The sequence below is a fragment of the Hydra vulgaris genome, chromosome 13 (assembly GCF_038396675.1).
Source record: "Hydra vulgaris chromosome 13, alternate assembly HydraT2T_AEP".
NCBI lineage: Eukaryota > Metazoa > Cnidaria > Hydrozoa > Anthoathecata > Hydridae > Hydra > Hydra vulgaris.
The window spans coordinates 56,610,500-56,629,855 of NC_088932.1; the positions used below are offsets into that span (position 1 = coordinate 56,610,500).

The 19,356-nt window shown below is 26.5% G+C and overlaps 1 protein-coding gene across 1 annotated transcript in view; it reads left to right on the plus strand.

The window, feature by feature from the left end:
* The window catches only part of LOC136089199 (tyrosine-protein kinase CSK-like), a 110,594-nt gene that overhangs the window by 67,879 nt on the left and 23,359 nt on the right, over positions 1-19,356 (plus strand). Inside the window, exons 6-7 of the mRNA XM_065814923.1 lie at positions 11,968-12,076; positions 16,296-16,464. Of these exons, the coding sequence (XP_065670995.1) occupies positions 11,968-12,076; positions 16,296-16,464 (278 nt within the window). The remainder of the gene's footprint in view (positions 1-11,967; positions 12,077-16,295; positions 16,465-19,356) is intronic.

A 19,356-nucleotide genomic window follows, 5' to 3' on the forward strand; every position in this document is an offset into this window, starting at 1 on the left:
TCTGGGATGTTTGTCATTGTTTAAGTTCACTTTTTTCAATCACTGAACATTTGTTAAAAACTAATAAATGTTTTTTCCAGACATTTACTGAATTAAATGCTCTTGATGTAACCAACAAGCTTGATTTTGAGTCATTAGCTTCATTACATGACGCTTTAGAGCCAGCAAAACTAGTTGTGGAATTCCTTTACAGAGAAAATGCAGCATTATCGACAGCAGATACTGTTCTTGAATTCATGCTTGCAAAACTATTTGCTATGAATACTGAAATCACATTTTTATTGCATTCAAATTTAAAAAAGTGCGTCTATGAAAAGAATTAATGGAAATGTTATGCATTTGTTAAAGTGCCTAAAAGATCCTATGTTGTTCTATTAAAAAATACTTTAAGTTTTGCTGGGAAACTTGCATTTAGGCTTTTTGGATTTACTTCTAATGATGAGGAACCACTACTAGTTGAAGCACCATGTACAACATTGGAATGTTTACTTGTTTTTCCTAAGAATGAATTAAACACATTTCTCAGTAAAGATCAGACCTCACACACTTGCCTAAATCTACTGATCAATTCAAATGGCTTAAACAAAAGTTTTTGTTGTACCAAACACGGGCTAAAAGAACAAATAATCTTGAAAAAGTTTACAAGGCGGTTTTCTCTATAAAGCCCACCTCAACGGATGTCAAACACATTTTTCAAGCTGCACTAGTTTCTGCACAAAAACCAGATCACGATTATCTGATAAATCGTTAAAACCTTTAGATTTCTTAAAATATTTTTACAATAAAAATAAGTCATTGTAAATTTTATTTCGAAATATAAACATATTGTTTATATTTCGAAAAGACTACATTGCTTTAATAACATTTTTAAAAAATAATGCAAGATTAATTTACATGAGTTTATTATTTAATGAGAAAAACCGAAAAGCACGGTTAGCTGTTGGTCTGTTGTAACATGAAGGGTTCAATAATCTTAAAGATGTTACATAAAGACAGAGCTTATGGAGAAAACCAACATGCCATTTTTTATCAAAGGCTTTTGAAATGTTGAGAGCTATAGTGTTAACTTCTCCACATCTAACTAATGCACAATAAAACCTATGGGTTATTACTGTTAACAAATTAGCAGTAGAATGAGAAGATTGAAATCCATATTAATGATCAGAAAGTAAGTTTTTAGATTCAAATGTGAGATTAAATGTTTGTTAATTAAAGACTCAAAAACCTTGCTTATGGTAGTAAGCAAACTAATGGGATGGTAGTTAGATGATAAGTCAGATTGCTTTCCAGAATTTTTGAAAATAGGAATAACAGATGCCGCTTTCCAGCAGGATGGAAAACAAGACTCTAATAAGCACTTGTTAAATAGTTTTGAAAGTATATACAGCAACTCCAGAAAACACTTCTGCAAGACTAACATAGTTATGTTGTCTGGACCATATGCTTTAGAAGAGTCCAAGCAGAAAACCACTTTAGATACAGAATCTGGAGTGATACAAATGTCAAGCAATGGATCAACCTGTTTGTAGGCTATATCAGGTTAGATGTGATAAGTGGAATCAAGAGATGAGATTGATGAAAAATTCTTAGCAAACAATTCAGCTTTGTCTTTTAGGTGAGGTAACAAAATCTGAACTTTGCAAGTGAGGTGGAATAACAGACTTGCCTTTATTATAGACATGTTAAAGATTCTTCAGAAGTCTCAGGAGCCTAATTTTTTATATAAAATACAATATTTTGTGACCCTTTTTACAATGGTTTCTAGCAATAAACAGATGTCTGTTTTCTTGAAAACTATTTTGAAGATAGATATGGAAGTAATGGTTATGATTAGAAAGTGCAGTAGCTTAATTAGAGGAAAACCACAGAGAAGAGTGAGACTTGACTTGAAATCATCAAGAGGGAATTAAAAAATAATTAAAAAGTAATCATTTTGATATAAATTTGTATACCACACAATTTTTTCCTTTGTAGTTTTAAAAAAAAACTGATTTTTTTTGAAATACAAATGAAAAAATTGGACTTTTAATCTATTATTAAGGATGTTACTCAATTAAACAGATATTTCTGACAACATGATTTTTTACAGAAAATCATTGAGTAGGTTGTGCATTCATTTTGTCGACTCTAACATATTGCCAATATCTGAGCAAAATGGATGAACTAAAAGTTATAATAAGAAAATCAAAAACTTATAAATATATTATTGCCATGTATATGGAAAAAGGTGTCAAAAGTTAAGAGTTTAATGTGTTCTCTTTGATATAAACTTCTACAATTATTTTTAGTATTTATAAATTTACTAAGAACAGTACAACCACTTGCTGCACAGTTGCTAAAAGTAAAACTAGAATTTGAGAAATAGCTTTTATTTTATGGCTTTTAGTTTATGACTTTTAATTTTTGGCGTTGCAACTATTCAATGATCATAAGTTTGTTAAAGTTTGACAACCTTATGAAGTTTGAAAAAATGAATATTGACAGTTTGAAGGAATGAATATTGACAAAGTTTGTCAAATGAATATTGACAAAGTTTGTCAAATGAATATTAACAAAGTTTGTCAAATGAATATTGACAAAGTTTGTCAAATGAATTTTGACAAAGTTTGTCAAATGAATATTGACAAAGTTTGACAAAATTTTATATCTTTAATAGCTATCTCTAGTTTTTATATATTTATTGCAATAAATATAAATAAATATTATATAAATTTAAATAATTGCAACAAACAAAACAAAAAACTTTTTACATTAATAAGTTTTAAACGCACAGCACATAATGGTTAGAACTGTAAGAACTCAAAATTTGTTTTTTTTTTAATATTAAAGTTATATCAAAAACAAAACTTTCACGTATTAAAAAAAAAATATTTTCAAAAACTTTCAAAACTAGTAGTAAGTAATAAATAATGCTTTCGAAGTATAGGAAGACTGAGTCTAGGTGCAGCAGATATAATGTAAAATCTTAATTTATCTCTCAATATTGGAAATTAATATGGGAAAAAAATGTTGCGACTTACCCTGCTCTGGGGCAGAGCAAATTAGGTAAGCTGCATTACAGCGCTATAGAAAAACAACCCTTGCAAAATCTTTAAAAAAAATTATTTATTAGTTTGTAATTTATATTGTCTTAATTAAAGTTTGTTTTTTTATATTATTGTTTTGGTCAATTTCTTCCATTTTTAAGTTTACATTTTTCATTATAAAATCACATCTTCAAATAAGAAAAACCTAAAAATAGGTAACTTAGTTATTCTTCAAGTGAGGAATAACTAAGTTACCTATTTTTAGGTTTTTCTTATTTAAAGATGTGATTTTATAATGAAAAATGAATATATTTATAATTCAGTTTTCATTATAAAATCACAATTATAATAGGAATAGTATTTTCATTACAAAATATCCAGAAATCAATTTTAAATATTCAAATAATGGGTTTCTGCCACCTCAAAAAGTTGGGGTGTGCAAATTTATCAAAATTAAATTTATTAATTAACTTTCAAATAAGATCATTATAGGTTTGGAGTACAAAATGAAAAAAAAATTTAATCTGCAAAATGGTTTTAAAGTTAAATTAATTTTTCTATAATAAAGTTAAATACTGCATATATATATATTTTTTATTTGAAATAATAAATAAAAAATATTACATTCCTTATATATATTCTTAAATTTATATGCAATTTTTTAATAATAAAGTTTATAAAAATTGTTTTAAATAAATTAACAATTATTTCTATACAAGTTTACATTTAATGATTTTGTAAAAAACTTATTTTTAAATTTTATAAATATTGTCTGATATTTTTTGCTACCCTTCTTAATTACTGAGAGAGCAGCTGACTTATACTGGTTAAGAGGTTATACAAAAGCAATCATTTTTGTAGTCTGAAACATTATCATTTATAATAATAAACAATAATAAGCTTTTATTAATAGCGTCAATGCAGATCAGATGCTTTATTTTTCTCTGTTTTTGTATAAGATACAGTGTTGTCATTTATAAAATGTGATTTACTTATTTCATAATCCTCTGCTAAGTCTTTACTAATTTTTTTATTAATTTTTTTTTTCTTGGAGTGGTAACATGTTGATGCAAAACAACACTAGGGTAATTCCATGTTAATTGACCCAGAAATTTTTAAAAATGTCACCCTTATCTCAGATTTTGCTGATATTTATACAGTTAAGTGTACTTAGTATCCTCAACAGGCCCCTCTTGTCCCCTAAGAATTGCAACGTTTGTTTAGAGGTTTCAAGTTTAATAACTTTAAAAATATCTGATCTTTTTAAATGAAAAATATGTTATTAAGTACTTGCATTTATCAATTTAAATAAATTTTTTGTTCCATTCGCTTTGATCATTCTGTATTCAATGATCTTTCTTAAAATGTTTTATGAAAATACATATTTAACAGAATTTTGATTTGCAAGTATATGGATTAAAAATCAGTCATCCATCTTAAATAATTACTTTAACAGAATTTTATTGTATTCTTCTAAACTTTTTAAATTGAATAAAAGTGAGCAAAAAAAAACATCCTGTTATAACATTACATCAGTGAAAATAAATTTTATCGTTTCATTTTAATATATCGTTACGTTTAAATCATTGTATTTATTTGGACTGGCATGAGGATTAAAATTGACAATACTGAGCAGGATGGTATGCTGATATTTATGCACCCTTTTCTTTTAAACAAACTGGGTTTGTTTAAAAGAAAAGGGTGCATAAATATCACCATTTGGGTTTTAGTTATTTAGACATTACATCAATAAAAATATATTTATTGTTTCATTTCAATTTATTATTACGCTTAAATCATTACGTTTAATTGGAATGGTATGATGAATGAAATTGGCAATTCTGAGCATGGTAACATTTAGGCACCCTTTTCGTTTAAACAAACTTTTCTGGTCATCTAGAGCAGATGAGTGTTGGGTTTTAGTTACCATGATAGTTTGTTTCATTAATACACCTGCAACAACAACTGGGTGTATGTATACTTTGACCGTTGACGCATCGAAGCCAATCTTAACACAATCTTGACACTTTATATATTTGTATTGAGAAAATTAGTGGGGTATGGCTCAGTGCCTTGACCTCATGAACCCTATGGTTGTTTGCCCTAAAAATAATTTTAAAACAGGTTCATCAGGACTACAAAAATGCTGAAAGTTTTAGAGCTCCAGTTTGTCTGGAAGGTAGTGAAAAATCACAAGATTCCGCTACAAAAAAGTGTGGCAATTGCTCCAGCACCTTCCTTCTCTGATGTATTGTGCCCTGGAAACAATTTTAACATACACATTTACTGGCACTACAGAAATGCCAAAATTTTGTATGAAATGTAGCAATATTCTGCTTTAAAAAAGTGGGAACCGTGCCTCATTATCCATATATGGAAATCCATATACTTGCAGATCGAAATTCTTATATTTTCTGAAAGGTCAATGAACATAGAATGATGTGTAATATATATATATATATTTGATATCATCAAGGCCACAAGGGTTTCTTGAGCATTAAAAATAGGAATATAAACAATTGCCTAAATTTATTTAAATTGATAATTACAGGTACTTAATTATGATTTTTTTCACTTCTGATCATTTTATTGGATTTGTCACCCCCAAAAATAGCCAGTTACAAATTTTTAAGTAAAAAAGTTTAATATTTTCAAAGTTATGCGACTTAAAACCTCTAAATAAACATTGCAACTCTAAGGGGACAAGAGGGGCTTTGCCAATATCTGCTAAAAGTAAAATGGTCATATTTCAAGTTCTTTTTGGAGCCACAAGCTAAAATATTTTTGTAATTTTTATTTTACTTAGCACTCTCAACTGTTTAAAATCTGAGACGTATGGTTACATGACCTGGGTCAATCAACATAAGCAAACTATGCAAATTAATAGGAGATTCTTCTAATAATTAGAAGAGATCCTCCTTTTCCAGGAATAAACTAATAAGAGTTTCATTTTCACTGAGATACTGGCACATCTGTTTTTAACTTACAGCTACAGCATAACTTCCACCCAGGTAAAACACCCAGGTAAAGCTCTTACTCCTAATGACTCTAAGCTTACATTAAAAATACGATATGATCTACATAAAAACAAAAATGCATGTTTAAGATATAGCATATTTTTACATTAATGATTTTAAATGTGTAAAGTTTATTTACCGTTTTTTTTTTTTAATGCACTTTATAAACATTTCATTAATTGACATTTTTCTTTTTTAATTTATTTTCTAAAGTAATAAAATTGTGAATGCAAATGCTAAATAATTCTTCACAAGCACACCACTCAGATCTCCATAATAGTTTTGATGAGTATCAGTGTATCAGTAAACATTTTCATAAAGCATAAAATATTGCCTAAAATTTCAACAAATTTTCATTTCAAAGTTGTAATAGTAATTTGCAAATACAACAATAAGAAACATTGACATTAGAACGATAAGAAACTTAAGAACATTAATTATTTAATAAAAAATTGTTTTGATTGATTTCAAACTATGATTAAACTTTGGATTTGTAAAGACAAGAAAATACAAACAAATATGTACATTTATGCATCGATTATATATCCTTGTCTGTTATTTTTAATTTCATAAACTTTTAACTCTATTGTTAGAATCAGACTATTTTTTTTTCAGGCAGTTATACCTGACTATCTGTTTAAACATAGTTTTATAAAATGCTAAACGTGTTCATTTATAATAAAAGAACCAACCAACCAACAAAGTTTTAATGGTATACCTTTATCAATTTAACTATATTGTTGGCATGCATTCCAATAGTAAAATTAAATGCTTAACAAATAAAAAAAAAATCTTATTAAAAAATTTTACTGAAAAAAGTTCTAATAATAATATTTTAAATAAATTAATAAACTCGAAACGATATATGTTCTGGTCTTAAAAAAAATAAAAATTCCTTTAAAAAAAAGTTTGGGGGCCCCTTGCCAAATACCCCTTCCCTCCAGTTAATTCAGACCATGTTCAACAATTTACTTTTAACTAAATCTTTATCAATTTAAAATATTTAAACTGTTTTCTGCTCTTTCAAATTCGTCTTTTTGCATAAATTCAACACTCAATGAATTTTCAGTAACACCAAACTTTATAAGAGATTTTATAATGGTTTCTTTGGTTGTTCACTTGTCCCACATAATGGCTTAATTTAACATAAAAGCTTCTTTGTTTAAGAAACAGATATCTGAAAGCATTGAGTTTATCTGTTTATAATACTTGTCATTTTCTTTAACTCAAGAAAAGATAAAAGATTAAAGTCTAGTCTTGAGCTTTGTCCATCTGACAATAAGATGATGGTTTTCATTCTTTTCATTTAGGTAGTCATCAAATTTTTTAATGCTGCAAAGAACGATTCATGGTTTGACACTCCATTTTCTGATGTGGTGACCAACAAATGTGGACTTTTATTTGCTGCTTCTGTCCGAACTATACAACTTGTAATACCAGTACATTTAAATATCACCTGATATATGTACGATACATATGTTGCCTTTAAATTAAAAATCATTTTAAGCAATTATTTATATTTATACTTTTCTTAAACCACATATACTATTGCATACCTGAAAATGAAACAAATGATTGAATTGTGACACATTCTATCGTTTTCTCTATACATTCTTTGACATACATTCCCTTTGCCAACATAAAATAATCCAGAACTGATACCATCAACCCCATAGTTAATAAATTGGGGTGTTTCATCACAATTAATTTTTTTCTGCTAGTATCAACAGTGCCATTCCAAACCCCTGCTTCAATTTTCTCTTCATTAACCATAACACTACCTTCTAATATTTCTTTAGCAAGGAAATCTGAAATATATTATTACATGGAAAAAAGTATAGTTAAAAAAGTACATTGATACAAAAGTAAATTGATACAAAAGTTTTTTAATTGATACTAAAATGATTACATGTCACTCTAGACATTCTTTCTTGTCGTTTGACTAAAAGACTGCTATGCTATGTCAGCATATGCTTATGTCCATTTTAATGCTATGTTTAGCATTAAAATGGAGCCAAAATGATCAACTCAATTTATAAAAAAGGACTGTTATATAAAAAGAATATCCTGAATAAAAAAAAATTTTAATATAAAGATGATTCTGATTACCATATTTAGATAATTTCATAGAATCACTGTGAATTAAATGATTTTATTTTTAACTTACTTTCCTTTAAAGAATTAACTTTGTTTCTTCCTGTTTGTTAATTTTTTGTAAAAACCTGTTCTAATTTTTTATGAAATAAACAGTACATGCCTTATCATCTTCTGCAAGTATAGTACAATAACTTCTTTTTTGTCCATTAGTCACTTTTACATCTAATCACCTGTTGGTTGTCTCTCTCTATATAATATACCAATATACTCTCTATATATAATATACCAGTCTTTATTGCTGCTTGTCCCCTCCCATTCATTTCTTTGCACCAATGTATAGCAGCTTCTAGTTGCTTATTTCTATCATTAATATGTTTTCTTGCAACTGTGGGATCAGCATTTGTACTAAGATTTCTTACTTTGTTTATACTTAAATGTAATGGATATGTTGGTTTCATTTTATATAATAAATACTATAAATATAATAAATAAAACTCTAAAATGACAAACAAACAAAGAAACATAACATGCTTCAATAGCAGTATTACCACAAAAATTAACTTAAAAAAATAAACTTTATTATGGATGACAAATAAAAGTTTAAGAATTTAAAAATAAGAATAAATTGTATAAGTATTTTATTAATTTATTTAAAATCTTTTCCAAAATCATCAAAAAGTATCAGTTAACAGTAATGCAATCATTATATTATAACTTAAATATTATATTATATTGATATTAATATTATATTTATATTTATATTATATTATAACATTATATTATAACTATAATTTATATTTATTATAACAATCTTCTTCAAAAAATCAGGTTATAATTCTTAACAGTTCAAAAATTATAGCCAATTTAGTTAATGTGGTTTTTGGGGTGTATTGCAAAGAGTGTAGTCAACTTCAACATTTTAGCTAAAGAACTCATAAACCATACCTATATAAACATATCAGGAAGAACCTCATTTAGGTTTATCTTTCAATTATAATAATTTAAAAATTATTTTTTTTTTCTAGAAATAAGTTTTAGGCTCTCCTACTTTCACATGGTTTGTGGGGTGCAACCACCTGTAATGGAAATAAATCTTTTTCTTTCTCATTCAAAATCTCATTAAGTTCTTTCGTCATTAGTTTTATTTATGATCACAAATTACGTTTTCTAAATCTAGTTCATTTAATGCGTAAAAAAACAGCAACAAAAAACTAAATTGTGGTAAAATAAACAAAAGATTTCCAAAACAAAAGACTATTTTGTTATGTATTTAAATATTTTTAATTAATAAATATTTAAATACATAACAATATATATATATATATATATATATATATATATATATATATATATATATATATATATATATATATATATATATATATATATATTAAAAAAATAAATATTTAGTTATTAAATATTTTTAATTCATAAATAATAAAGGCATATATTGCTTTTCAAATAACAAATTCATTTTTTATAGTTGTTGTTTAAAAGATCTTAATGCTGTGTAAAGTATAATAACAACGCAGTTTAATTTTTAGAGGCATAAAGATTGTTCCTTAAATTCATGTAGATAAAATGATGTTGATAAAGTTCACACTATAATTATAGTTAAAAAACATAATGCACGGTTAACAAAAATGATAGTTTCTTTTTTTACATGTTTCTTTGCTTTTATTTAATAATGTTGGACTTTATTAAAATTGAAATTTATAACTTATGGAATTTTTATTTGGGCGCATTAGTTTGGATGCCAATACCGGTCAAACAAAATGGAATTATGTTTGGGTACAGCACTGCTATATATAATACATATTTTTAAAAAAAAAGTATTCAATTTACACAACCATATATTTTACAGGAACAATTTCTTTCGTAAGATTGTTAAAATATATGCTAATCTAGTTACAAATTTTTAGTTTAAATAAAAGTACTGCACACCCCAACTTTTAATGTGGCAAAAACCAAATATTTGAATACCGTAAAACGGGGTGAATAGAAACAATTTTCAACTTGGGTTTGAAATTTTGCATATTCATAGTTGTTATAAATAAACAATTTTTCGCCCAAACACAGGACTCTGTTAGACATTTGTTTATAGTATTTTAATTTTTTAACTTTTCTTGATTTTAAAGAAAAAAAATAAAAACATTGTGTTTCTTTTCACCCTGCAAATGGGGGTGAATAGTAAATAGAAACAGTACATCATTTCATGTTTTTTTCATTGAAACGAATCGGGGTGAATAGAAACAGTTAAATATGGTATTTTTAATTTGTAAATGGATAAATACAAATTTATTTCTCAACATAATGACACATACTCACTGCCAGTTGATCCTTTTGGGGTTTTAAAAATGATTCAACAAAGTCACAGCCAATGTTTAAAGCAAGCCATGTTTCTCAGCAGACTTCCGAAGGCTTAGTCCCTTCTGAATGTCAGAAAGTACCTTTTCAATGGTTTTTGGATCGTGTTTTTTGTAACCCCCTGTAACCACAGGTTTGTATTGTCTTGGCATTTTACAGGGTCCTGAAACCAAACAGCTGTGTCAGTTAAGTGTCTAACATAAATATATATTACACAATATGTATTCTATATAGTATAAGTGTGATTTAGTATTAGATTTTTTTTGCAGGGTGAATAGAAACACTAAAAATTATGTGTTTCTATTCACCCTATAAATTCTGAAAATCTAATCTAAAAAATATGAATAATTTTTGAAATAAAATTGTTAAAGTTAAAGTATAAAGTTCTTTTATATGAATAATTAAAGTATGTTTTGTGCTTTTAAGAACAGTATGTATTCTGACTTAACTGGAAAGTTCAAAGTGGATAAAAAACACAAGAATCGCATAGTAAAATTCAACATTACAAACAAACAGGAACCAGTGCTGCCAACCAAACAAATCATTATTTCACTTTCAGCCTAAAGTGTAGCGACCTAAAAAAAATAATAGTTTCCTACATAGCTATGGGTAAATAGTGTCCTATTTACCCATAATTATGTAGGAAATAGATTATATATAAAAAATGAAGTTTAATTTCTATTCACCCCACTGTTTCTATTCACTCCATTTTACAGTATTCAAAATTAAATTTAGAGTGGTTTATTAATAAAACACAAGTTTTCAACATGTATATTTGAATTCTTCACCTGAAGATTAACTATGCAACTTAATTTTAGCTTTCTCTTTTTTTTTCTCTCTCTTTTTTATAGATTTGAGATTATAAGGAAAAATATTATTTTCTAAATGAAAAAATAATTTTTTAAATTTCAATAACCAAAATACTATAGGGTACTTTAAGTACTTATTAATATATATAAATAAAATTAAATCTTTGTTACTTTGTTATATGCTAAAAAATCTACTTAAATCTGGTTTTTACTTCTCTTTGGTAAAAGTTTTGCAACTCTTTTTTTACCTCCTAATTAGGATACAAATCTATATTTCAGTTAACCCTGCTTGAGTTTTATCCTGAGATTTTTAATGTATGATATAAAAAATGTATAATAATATATAAAAAAATAATATTCACCTTTAGTATGACAATATGCACTTTTTTGTTGCATTACTGAAATTTGAGAATTTGCATTTACTGTTTTGAATAAGTCTCAAGAATAAGTTTGACTCAAGGACAAGCTTGTTCAAAGATAAAAACTTGTCTTAAAGACAAAATCAGAATGAATGTATTGAAGAAAATGCATTAGTTTTTTTTTATGTGAATATAATTTGTTTTATTATATATTTTATAATTTAAAAAATTTTAAGAACAAAAATTATTTGTTTTAATTAGTTTTTATTTAAAATAATTTTTATTTTTAAAGCATTATGAAAAAGATGCAGATGGACTTGGCACTATGCTAAAGAAACCACTTAAAAAGAAAACAGAAATGGTTCTAGAATCAACCATTTTCAAAGAATCTTTTCAAAAAGGTGAAAATAATTTTTAAAGCCTAAATTATTATCTGCTTATCAAAGAAGTACAATTAGAGAGGTTTTAACTTTTTTTTAATGTTAATTTATCTGCCCAAACCCAAGAAGGCCACTACAGTCAAAGAGGCTACTTTAATTGTAGTTACAACCCTATCTTAACTCTGTAACTCCAAAACAGGAACTTTGATGAACAAGGCCCCTGTGCAGAGAAATAAGTTGAGTGCCAGGGACATGGTGGGGATCAAGCCGGAACTTCTCGTTTATAAAGCAAGAACTCTACCACTGCACCACTAGCACATATCTGCATGATCTTGATAGCCTCTGAATTTTAATGCATGGTTAGTTACTAAAGATTAACAATTTTTTGAGATTTTTGAGCTCAAGCTCAAAGAGAGAGATTTTTTACTTAGTTGCTTAAACTAATTTCATTTTTTTAAATTACAAGTTAGAGGGGTCCGATCTAGAATTCTCTTTAAAGTTTAGAAAATAGAATAAATTAGATCTCTAGAATTCTAGAATTCTAGAAATCTCTAGAATTCTAGAATTCTCTGGAATTCTAGAATTCTCTGGAATTCTAGAAATCTCTAGAATTCTAGAATTCTCTGGAATTCTAGAAATCTCTAGAATTCTAGAATTCTCTGGAATTCTAGAAATCTCTAGAATTCTAGAATTCTCTGGAATTCTAGAAATCTCTAGAATTCTCTGGAATTCTAGAAATCTCTAGAATTCTCTGGAATTCTAGAAATCTCTAGAATTCTCTGGAATTCTAGAATTCTCTAGAAATCTCTAGAATTCTCTGGAATTCTAGAATTCTCCGGAATTCTAGAATTCTCTGGAATTCTAGAATTCTCTAGAATTCTCTGGAATTCTAGAATTCTCTAGAATTCTCTGGAATTCTAGAATTCTCTAGAATTCTCTGGAATTCTGGAATTCTAGAATTCTCTGGAATTCTAGAATTCTCTAGAATTCTAGAATTCTCTAGAATTCTCTAGAATTCTCTGGAATTCTAGAATTCTCTGGAATTCTAGAATTCTCTGGAATTCTAGAATTCTCTGGAATTCTCTAGAATTCTCCGGAATTCTAGAATTCTCTGGAATTCTCTAGAATTCTCCGGAATTCTAGAATTCTCTGGAATTCTCTAGAATTCTCTGGAATTCTAGAATTCTCCGGAATTCTAGAATTCTCTGGAATTCTCTAGAATTCTCTGGAATTCTAGAATTCTCTGGAATTCTAGAATTCTCTGGAATTCTAGAATTCTCTGGAATTCTAGAATTCTCTGGAATTCTAGAATTCTCTGGAATTCTCTAGAATTCTCTGGAATTCTCTAGAATTCTCTGGAATTCTCTGGAATTCTCTGGAATTCTCTGGAATTCTCTAGAATTCTCTGGAATTCTCTAGAATTCTCTGGAATTCTCTGGAATTCTCTAGAATTCTCTGGAATTCTCTAGAATTCTCTGGATTTCTCTAGAATTCTCTGGAATTCTCTAGAGTTCTCTAGAATTCTCTAGAATTCTTTAGAATTCTCTAGAATTCTCTAGAATTCTCTAAAATTCTCTAGAATTCTCTAGAATTCTCTAGAATTTTCTAGAATTCTCTAGAATTCTTGAGATATAATTTATTTTAAAAATTAATTTTAAGGTATTTTATGAATTTTCTAATGTTTTATAATTTTCAATTTTAATTTAAAATAAAAATTATTATAGAATTTAAAATGGTAGTTTATTCTTATTTTTATTTTATAACTGAAAAAAGTTAATTAAGGCTAATTTTTACCCACAGTTAGCACACATTCTGATAATGTTAACCAGCTGATCCAAGAATGCCGCTTATATGGAATGATAGCATACACATAAAACTACCCTTTGATGCATAATTTGATATCTTTTAATTTTGTCTGCAGAAAATAATTTAGTTTGAATGCTCAAATTAAGTGAAATTTTGACTTTATAGTGCGACAATAAAAACATCTGTAAAATGAGAATCACTTTAAATAATTTTTTAAAAATTACATAAAGTGGTTATGCAAATGTAACGTGGTTAAAAATTAGTATGTAATGTTAAAAATTAGTATGCAAAAATTAGTATATAAATGAAACATGGTTAAAAATTACATAAAGTGGTTATGCAAATTCAAATGTAACATATGGTTAACTGGTTAAGGAATTATGGCAGTTTTAATTTATATTTTATTAGTTTTTTGCTATTTATACATCAAAATGTTACCGATTACTGTGATATTTAGTCACTGTTTTCAAAATGTAGTTATTTGTTATAATTATTTTATTGCAACAACTACCATTTTCATTTTATGGACCAAAATATTGATTTGCTATTTAAAGTATGTTTTGACTTTGCTTGAAAATGTCAGCATTTTCAAAAGTATAAACAATTGTCAAAATGCATGAAAATATTAAAAATTGGTTGAAAGGCTTTTATAAAGATACCTACATATGAAAAGTATAAAAATTTAGATAATTGACAAATAAAGTGTTTGGAGGGCCTGGAGACTAATAAGAGGAAAATTAAATTAAAGTTTAAAGGGAAAATTAAAGGGAGAATATTCATTTGAAGAGCAGTAAAAATGTTTTGTAGGAGTGTGACATCTCATAAAATCTTATCTAAATTGTCAATAGTCATGACAAGTATTATTTTTGTTATATTCTATAAAGGAAATAATTATAAATATTTCCTTTATAGAAAAGAATTATGTGAAATTTATTTCCTTATAATTTAAGTAATTATATCCTTGATTTTAATCATTAATAATTAATAATAGTTAATGGATTATTATCCAATATAAATTCAGGTTAAATTTTGTAAAAGGGATAGTTTGATTTAATAAAGTTAGATTTAGTGAATTGCCACAATGCTAAATCAAGCAAAGGTTCACAATGAAAATCGAAAATTTATATACTTGCTCTTACTGAAAAAATGAAAGACAGCTTATTGCTTTCCAAGCAAATCGAATATGCCAACTGTAAAAGACTAAGATCAATATCAATGTTTATGATGGAAATAATTTTTTAATTTGACATTGAATATTGTTAGACTAGTTCTTCACATTTATATTTACCTTTCGTATTCAGAATATCTTCTAAAGTTTTCATTCAAGCAAGAGTGTATAAGTTGTTAGATGACATTCACTTTCTCTAGTTTAATTCTTTTTAAGACTATTTGCCATGACTAAAAAATGTTCTAAATAAGAAACATTCTGAAATTAAAAGTTTTTTAGGCTTTACACGTCACTGACATATAAAGCCTAAAAAACTTTTAGATTTAAAAATATTTTTTTTTGATATCAAAACTATATTTATACATTGCAGCTTATGTTTTTTGTTTTTAACATCTCGACTTTCAACAAGGTTGCAAGCAACCACTAGTAGAGTTGGAAGTTACTGGAAGAGAATAGATAAAATTTATAGATCAAGATAACGATTAACCAATGACTTTAAAGATTGCAAATTAAATGAATCAGGAAAACAAGATGAAGGAAGCAAATTCCAAAGAATTGATGTTCAAGGAAAAAAAAACTAGGTAAATAAGAATTTCTGAAGCATTTAGGAACAATCACTGTAAAAGGATGAGACTTATTTGAATGACAAGTAACAAGAGAATGAATTTTAGTAGATGGCACAAGAGGCACAAGCTCTTTAGAGCAGTGCTCATTATAGTATTTATAAAAAAGAGAAGCAATATTGCGACGATGTGATATTGTTTAGAGGTTGGCTGCGATAGCAGATGCAACTATGTTTACATACATTTTTGCACCTTTTCTAAAAAAGGAAGGGCATCATTGGAAGATCTGCCCCTGATATGGCAACAGTGTTCCATATAAGGCTGGATTTGAGATTTATAGAGATAAAGAATAGAAATCTGAATATGAAATTGGCAAACACAATTAAGAGATGCAACCTTAGCACGTGCTAATTTTGCAATGGATTTGATATATGGTTTCCAAGAAAGATTGAAGTAAGAGTTAATCCAAGAAGATGAAGGGTTCATACAATTGTAAAACAGTTGATATGATTTATATTAAAAATGTTTTATGAGGCAGGGGTTTTTTTTTTACAGTTATTTGTCAAAGCAAAACTTATAATACAACTTAACAAATGAAATTCTTATTAATTTTATATTATTATCAATTATTATTAAGTTTATTATTTTGTATTATATAAGAAATAATTTCTTTTGAAATTGTAAAAATTTGTTTTTATTTTAGAGGGTTGGGCAGTGCCGATTAAGGATATAGAATTTAAGGAGTTGATTGGTCAAGGTGAGTTTGGTGATGTATATAAAGGTGTATGGGCAAAAAAAACTGTAGAAATCAAAAAACTTCGTGATGACTCTAAAGCTGCTCAATCGCTGCTTGCTGAAGCATCAGTAATGACGTAAGATATTTGTGATGAAGTTTGACTTGTATATTTATGTTGTACTGCATACTTGGGTATTAACAAATTAACAAGAGCATATTATATAACAATATCTTTTACTGCTTGTTAATGTCAGTATGGTACAAATGTATTTTTAAGTTCCTTTTTTAAGTTTATTTTAGACACTTTTAGAAAAAGAAAATAAAACAGAAAAATAATTAAAAAAAAGTTTACTTATTAATGCTTTATGGGCACCTAAGTACACATTTATTGATATTATAAATAAATCTTTTATTAAGTATTTCTTATTATTATATTAAATATTTTATATAGTACACATTGTATAATATTAATAATAATAATAATAATAATAATAATAATAATAATAATAATAATAATAATAATATATATGGGCAATTCCATTTTTAACTTATTTTACACGCGCAACAACTTATCAAATATTTGCCTATTTAAACTGCAATTTAAACTTTTAGCTATTTTGTATGATAGCAGTTAATCTAAAGAATAAAATAAGCTGAAAAGTTTTGAGTTTGGCCAAAAAAGGGCCAACTTATTACTGAAAATGCCGCTTAACTTATGTTACATAAAAAACAAGGTAAAAAAGTTGCTTTAACTTTTAGGTTAGATTTCTGCGAATCAGTAAAGCAGTTTGTATTAGAAACTTTCAGAAGATGTTGAGAATTCTATAGCAATTTAAAAAATATATAAAAATTTATCAGAGGTGACTGGCTAAGGAAAAAAAACTTTTTGATACTATGTATTTAACTTTAGTTACATCACTTACATTACTGAGCAATTATTATCATGGATTTTTTATATCTATTATTAAGAGTTAATGTTACATAACAATTGCAAAAGTATTGAACTCATTCATTAAAAATAATTAACAAAAGAAATTTTAAAAAACTGGTAGCACTCTTTCTGAGTGATTTTTCATAACATTTGTGAAAGTTATCAAATTGAAAACAAATTTTCCACATGACCAAGCGCAACTTAAAAAATTATTTTAGTATTACAACTTTATTTATACATATTCAAGTCATTTAAATAAAAAAATCTTTGATTTGTCAAACTTTTTACTTACATTTCTTATGTTTATGTGTAGTGCTTTAATTTCATTAGGTTGAATTTTTAAAATGCTGCAAAGTATTTATATTTAAATCTTTTAAAATTTTTTAACGTAAAAACTGCTATCACTGTTTAGGAGGGAGAGAGGGTTCAGGTATATGTAATGGTTTGTGACAGGAGGGAAGGGGTTAAGAATTGACAAATATAGAGTGACATGCTTAATGGATGACCCCCCTTAATTCCATTTACAAACAATTTGCATTACAAAAACAAAACAAAAAAAAAGGTTCTATCTGATTTTATTTATAATAGGAAAGTAGCAAATACATCTTTTATTTTTTTTAATGTCTAAATAAAAATATTTATATAGTTCTTATTTTTATTTATATAAATTTATATGTCAAGCAAAATAAGAATTAATAAACAAATAAAAAAACAATAATATAAATAACTTTAGTTAACATTAAAAAAATATATATATAATCTTTTTTTAAATTCTCCTAATATAAAAAATTTTAGTTATAACCTTGTCAAAACAACGTGACGAAATAAGTATTACTTACTGACATAATTAATTTTGATAACAAAAAGGCGCCAGAACTTTAGTAAATGCATGCAGTTTTAACTTACGTTACACAAATTTGAAATAAAAATGTGCTTTAACTAAGCATCGTTATTCAAAACCTTAAATGTAAAAACGTAAGATTTTACATTCTTTCATATATATTATTAAAAAAGTTTTTTTATAATATATAAAAAAGCAAAACTTTATCATGTTTTTGTTAACTTATGTTACATAAAAATTGCAAAAGTTTCGTTATTTTCTTTAGATATATATATTTTATAAAGTATAAAATTTGACTGACAACAATTTGAACATGTTAGTTCCATTTTTACACTAAATTAATTCCGATTATGCAAATAAAGTTCATGGTTAAAATAAAATTTTACAATGATTTTTTATCATGTGACAATGAAAAAAACCGAAACTTTCGGAAGCATAAAAACAACTTAAATAAATAAATTTTAGTACTAAAGAAATATTTTAAATAAACTTTTAACAATATTCATTTGCTAAAAGTTGACGAAAAAGAGAATAACATTTGACTACTTTTTCATTTTATGCCGTGGAATTGCCCATATATATATATATATATATATATATATATATATATATATATATATATATATATTATATATATATATATATATATATATATATATATAAGCTGGATTACCCAGCGCTTTGCACAGGTTTCTCAGGGTTAGGGTTAGGAGGGACCGCTGGTGGCCCAAACCTGACCAAAACCACTGCTCAGGCCTACTTTGTGCCTGTGCCAAGTTTGGTATTGATTGGTCCAGAGGTGTTTGTGCCTATTGCTAATATCAAACATACAAACATTGCCTTTTATATATAGAGAGATTTCTATACATATCTATATATATCTTTATATATTATATTTATATATATATATCTATCTATATATCTATCTATCTATCTATATATATGTATATATATATATATATATATATATATACATATATATATATATATATATATATATATATATATATATATATATATATATATATATATATATATATATATATATATATATATATACACACACACACACATGTTATATATATGGGTCATCCATAAATTATGTCACAAAATTTTTGTTTGTTTTTGACCCCTCCCCCCATCCCTCTCCCTCCACTGCTGCTGCCCTTAACCAAATCTAAACCATTCTCAAATTCGCTTGAAAACACAAAAAAAATTTCATCAAAAACGGTCCAGTCATTTAGGAGAAGTTCAGT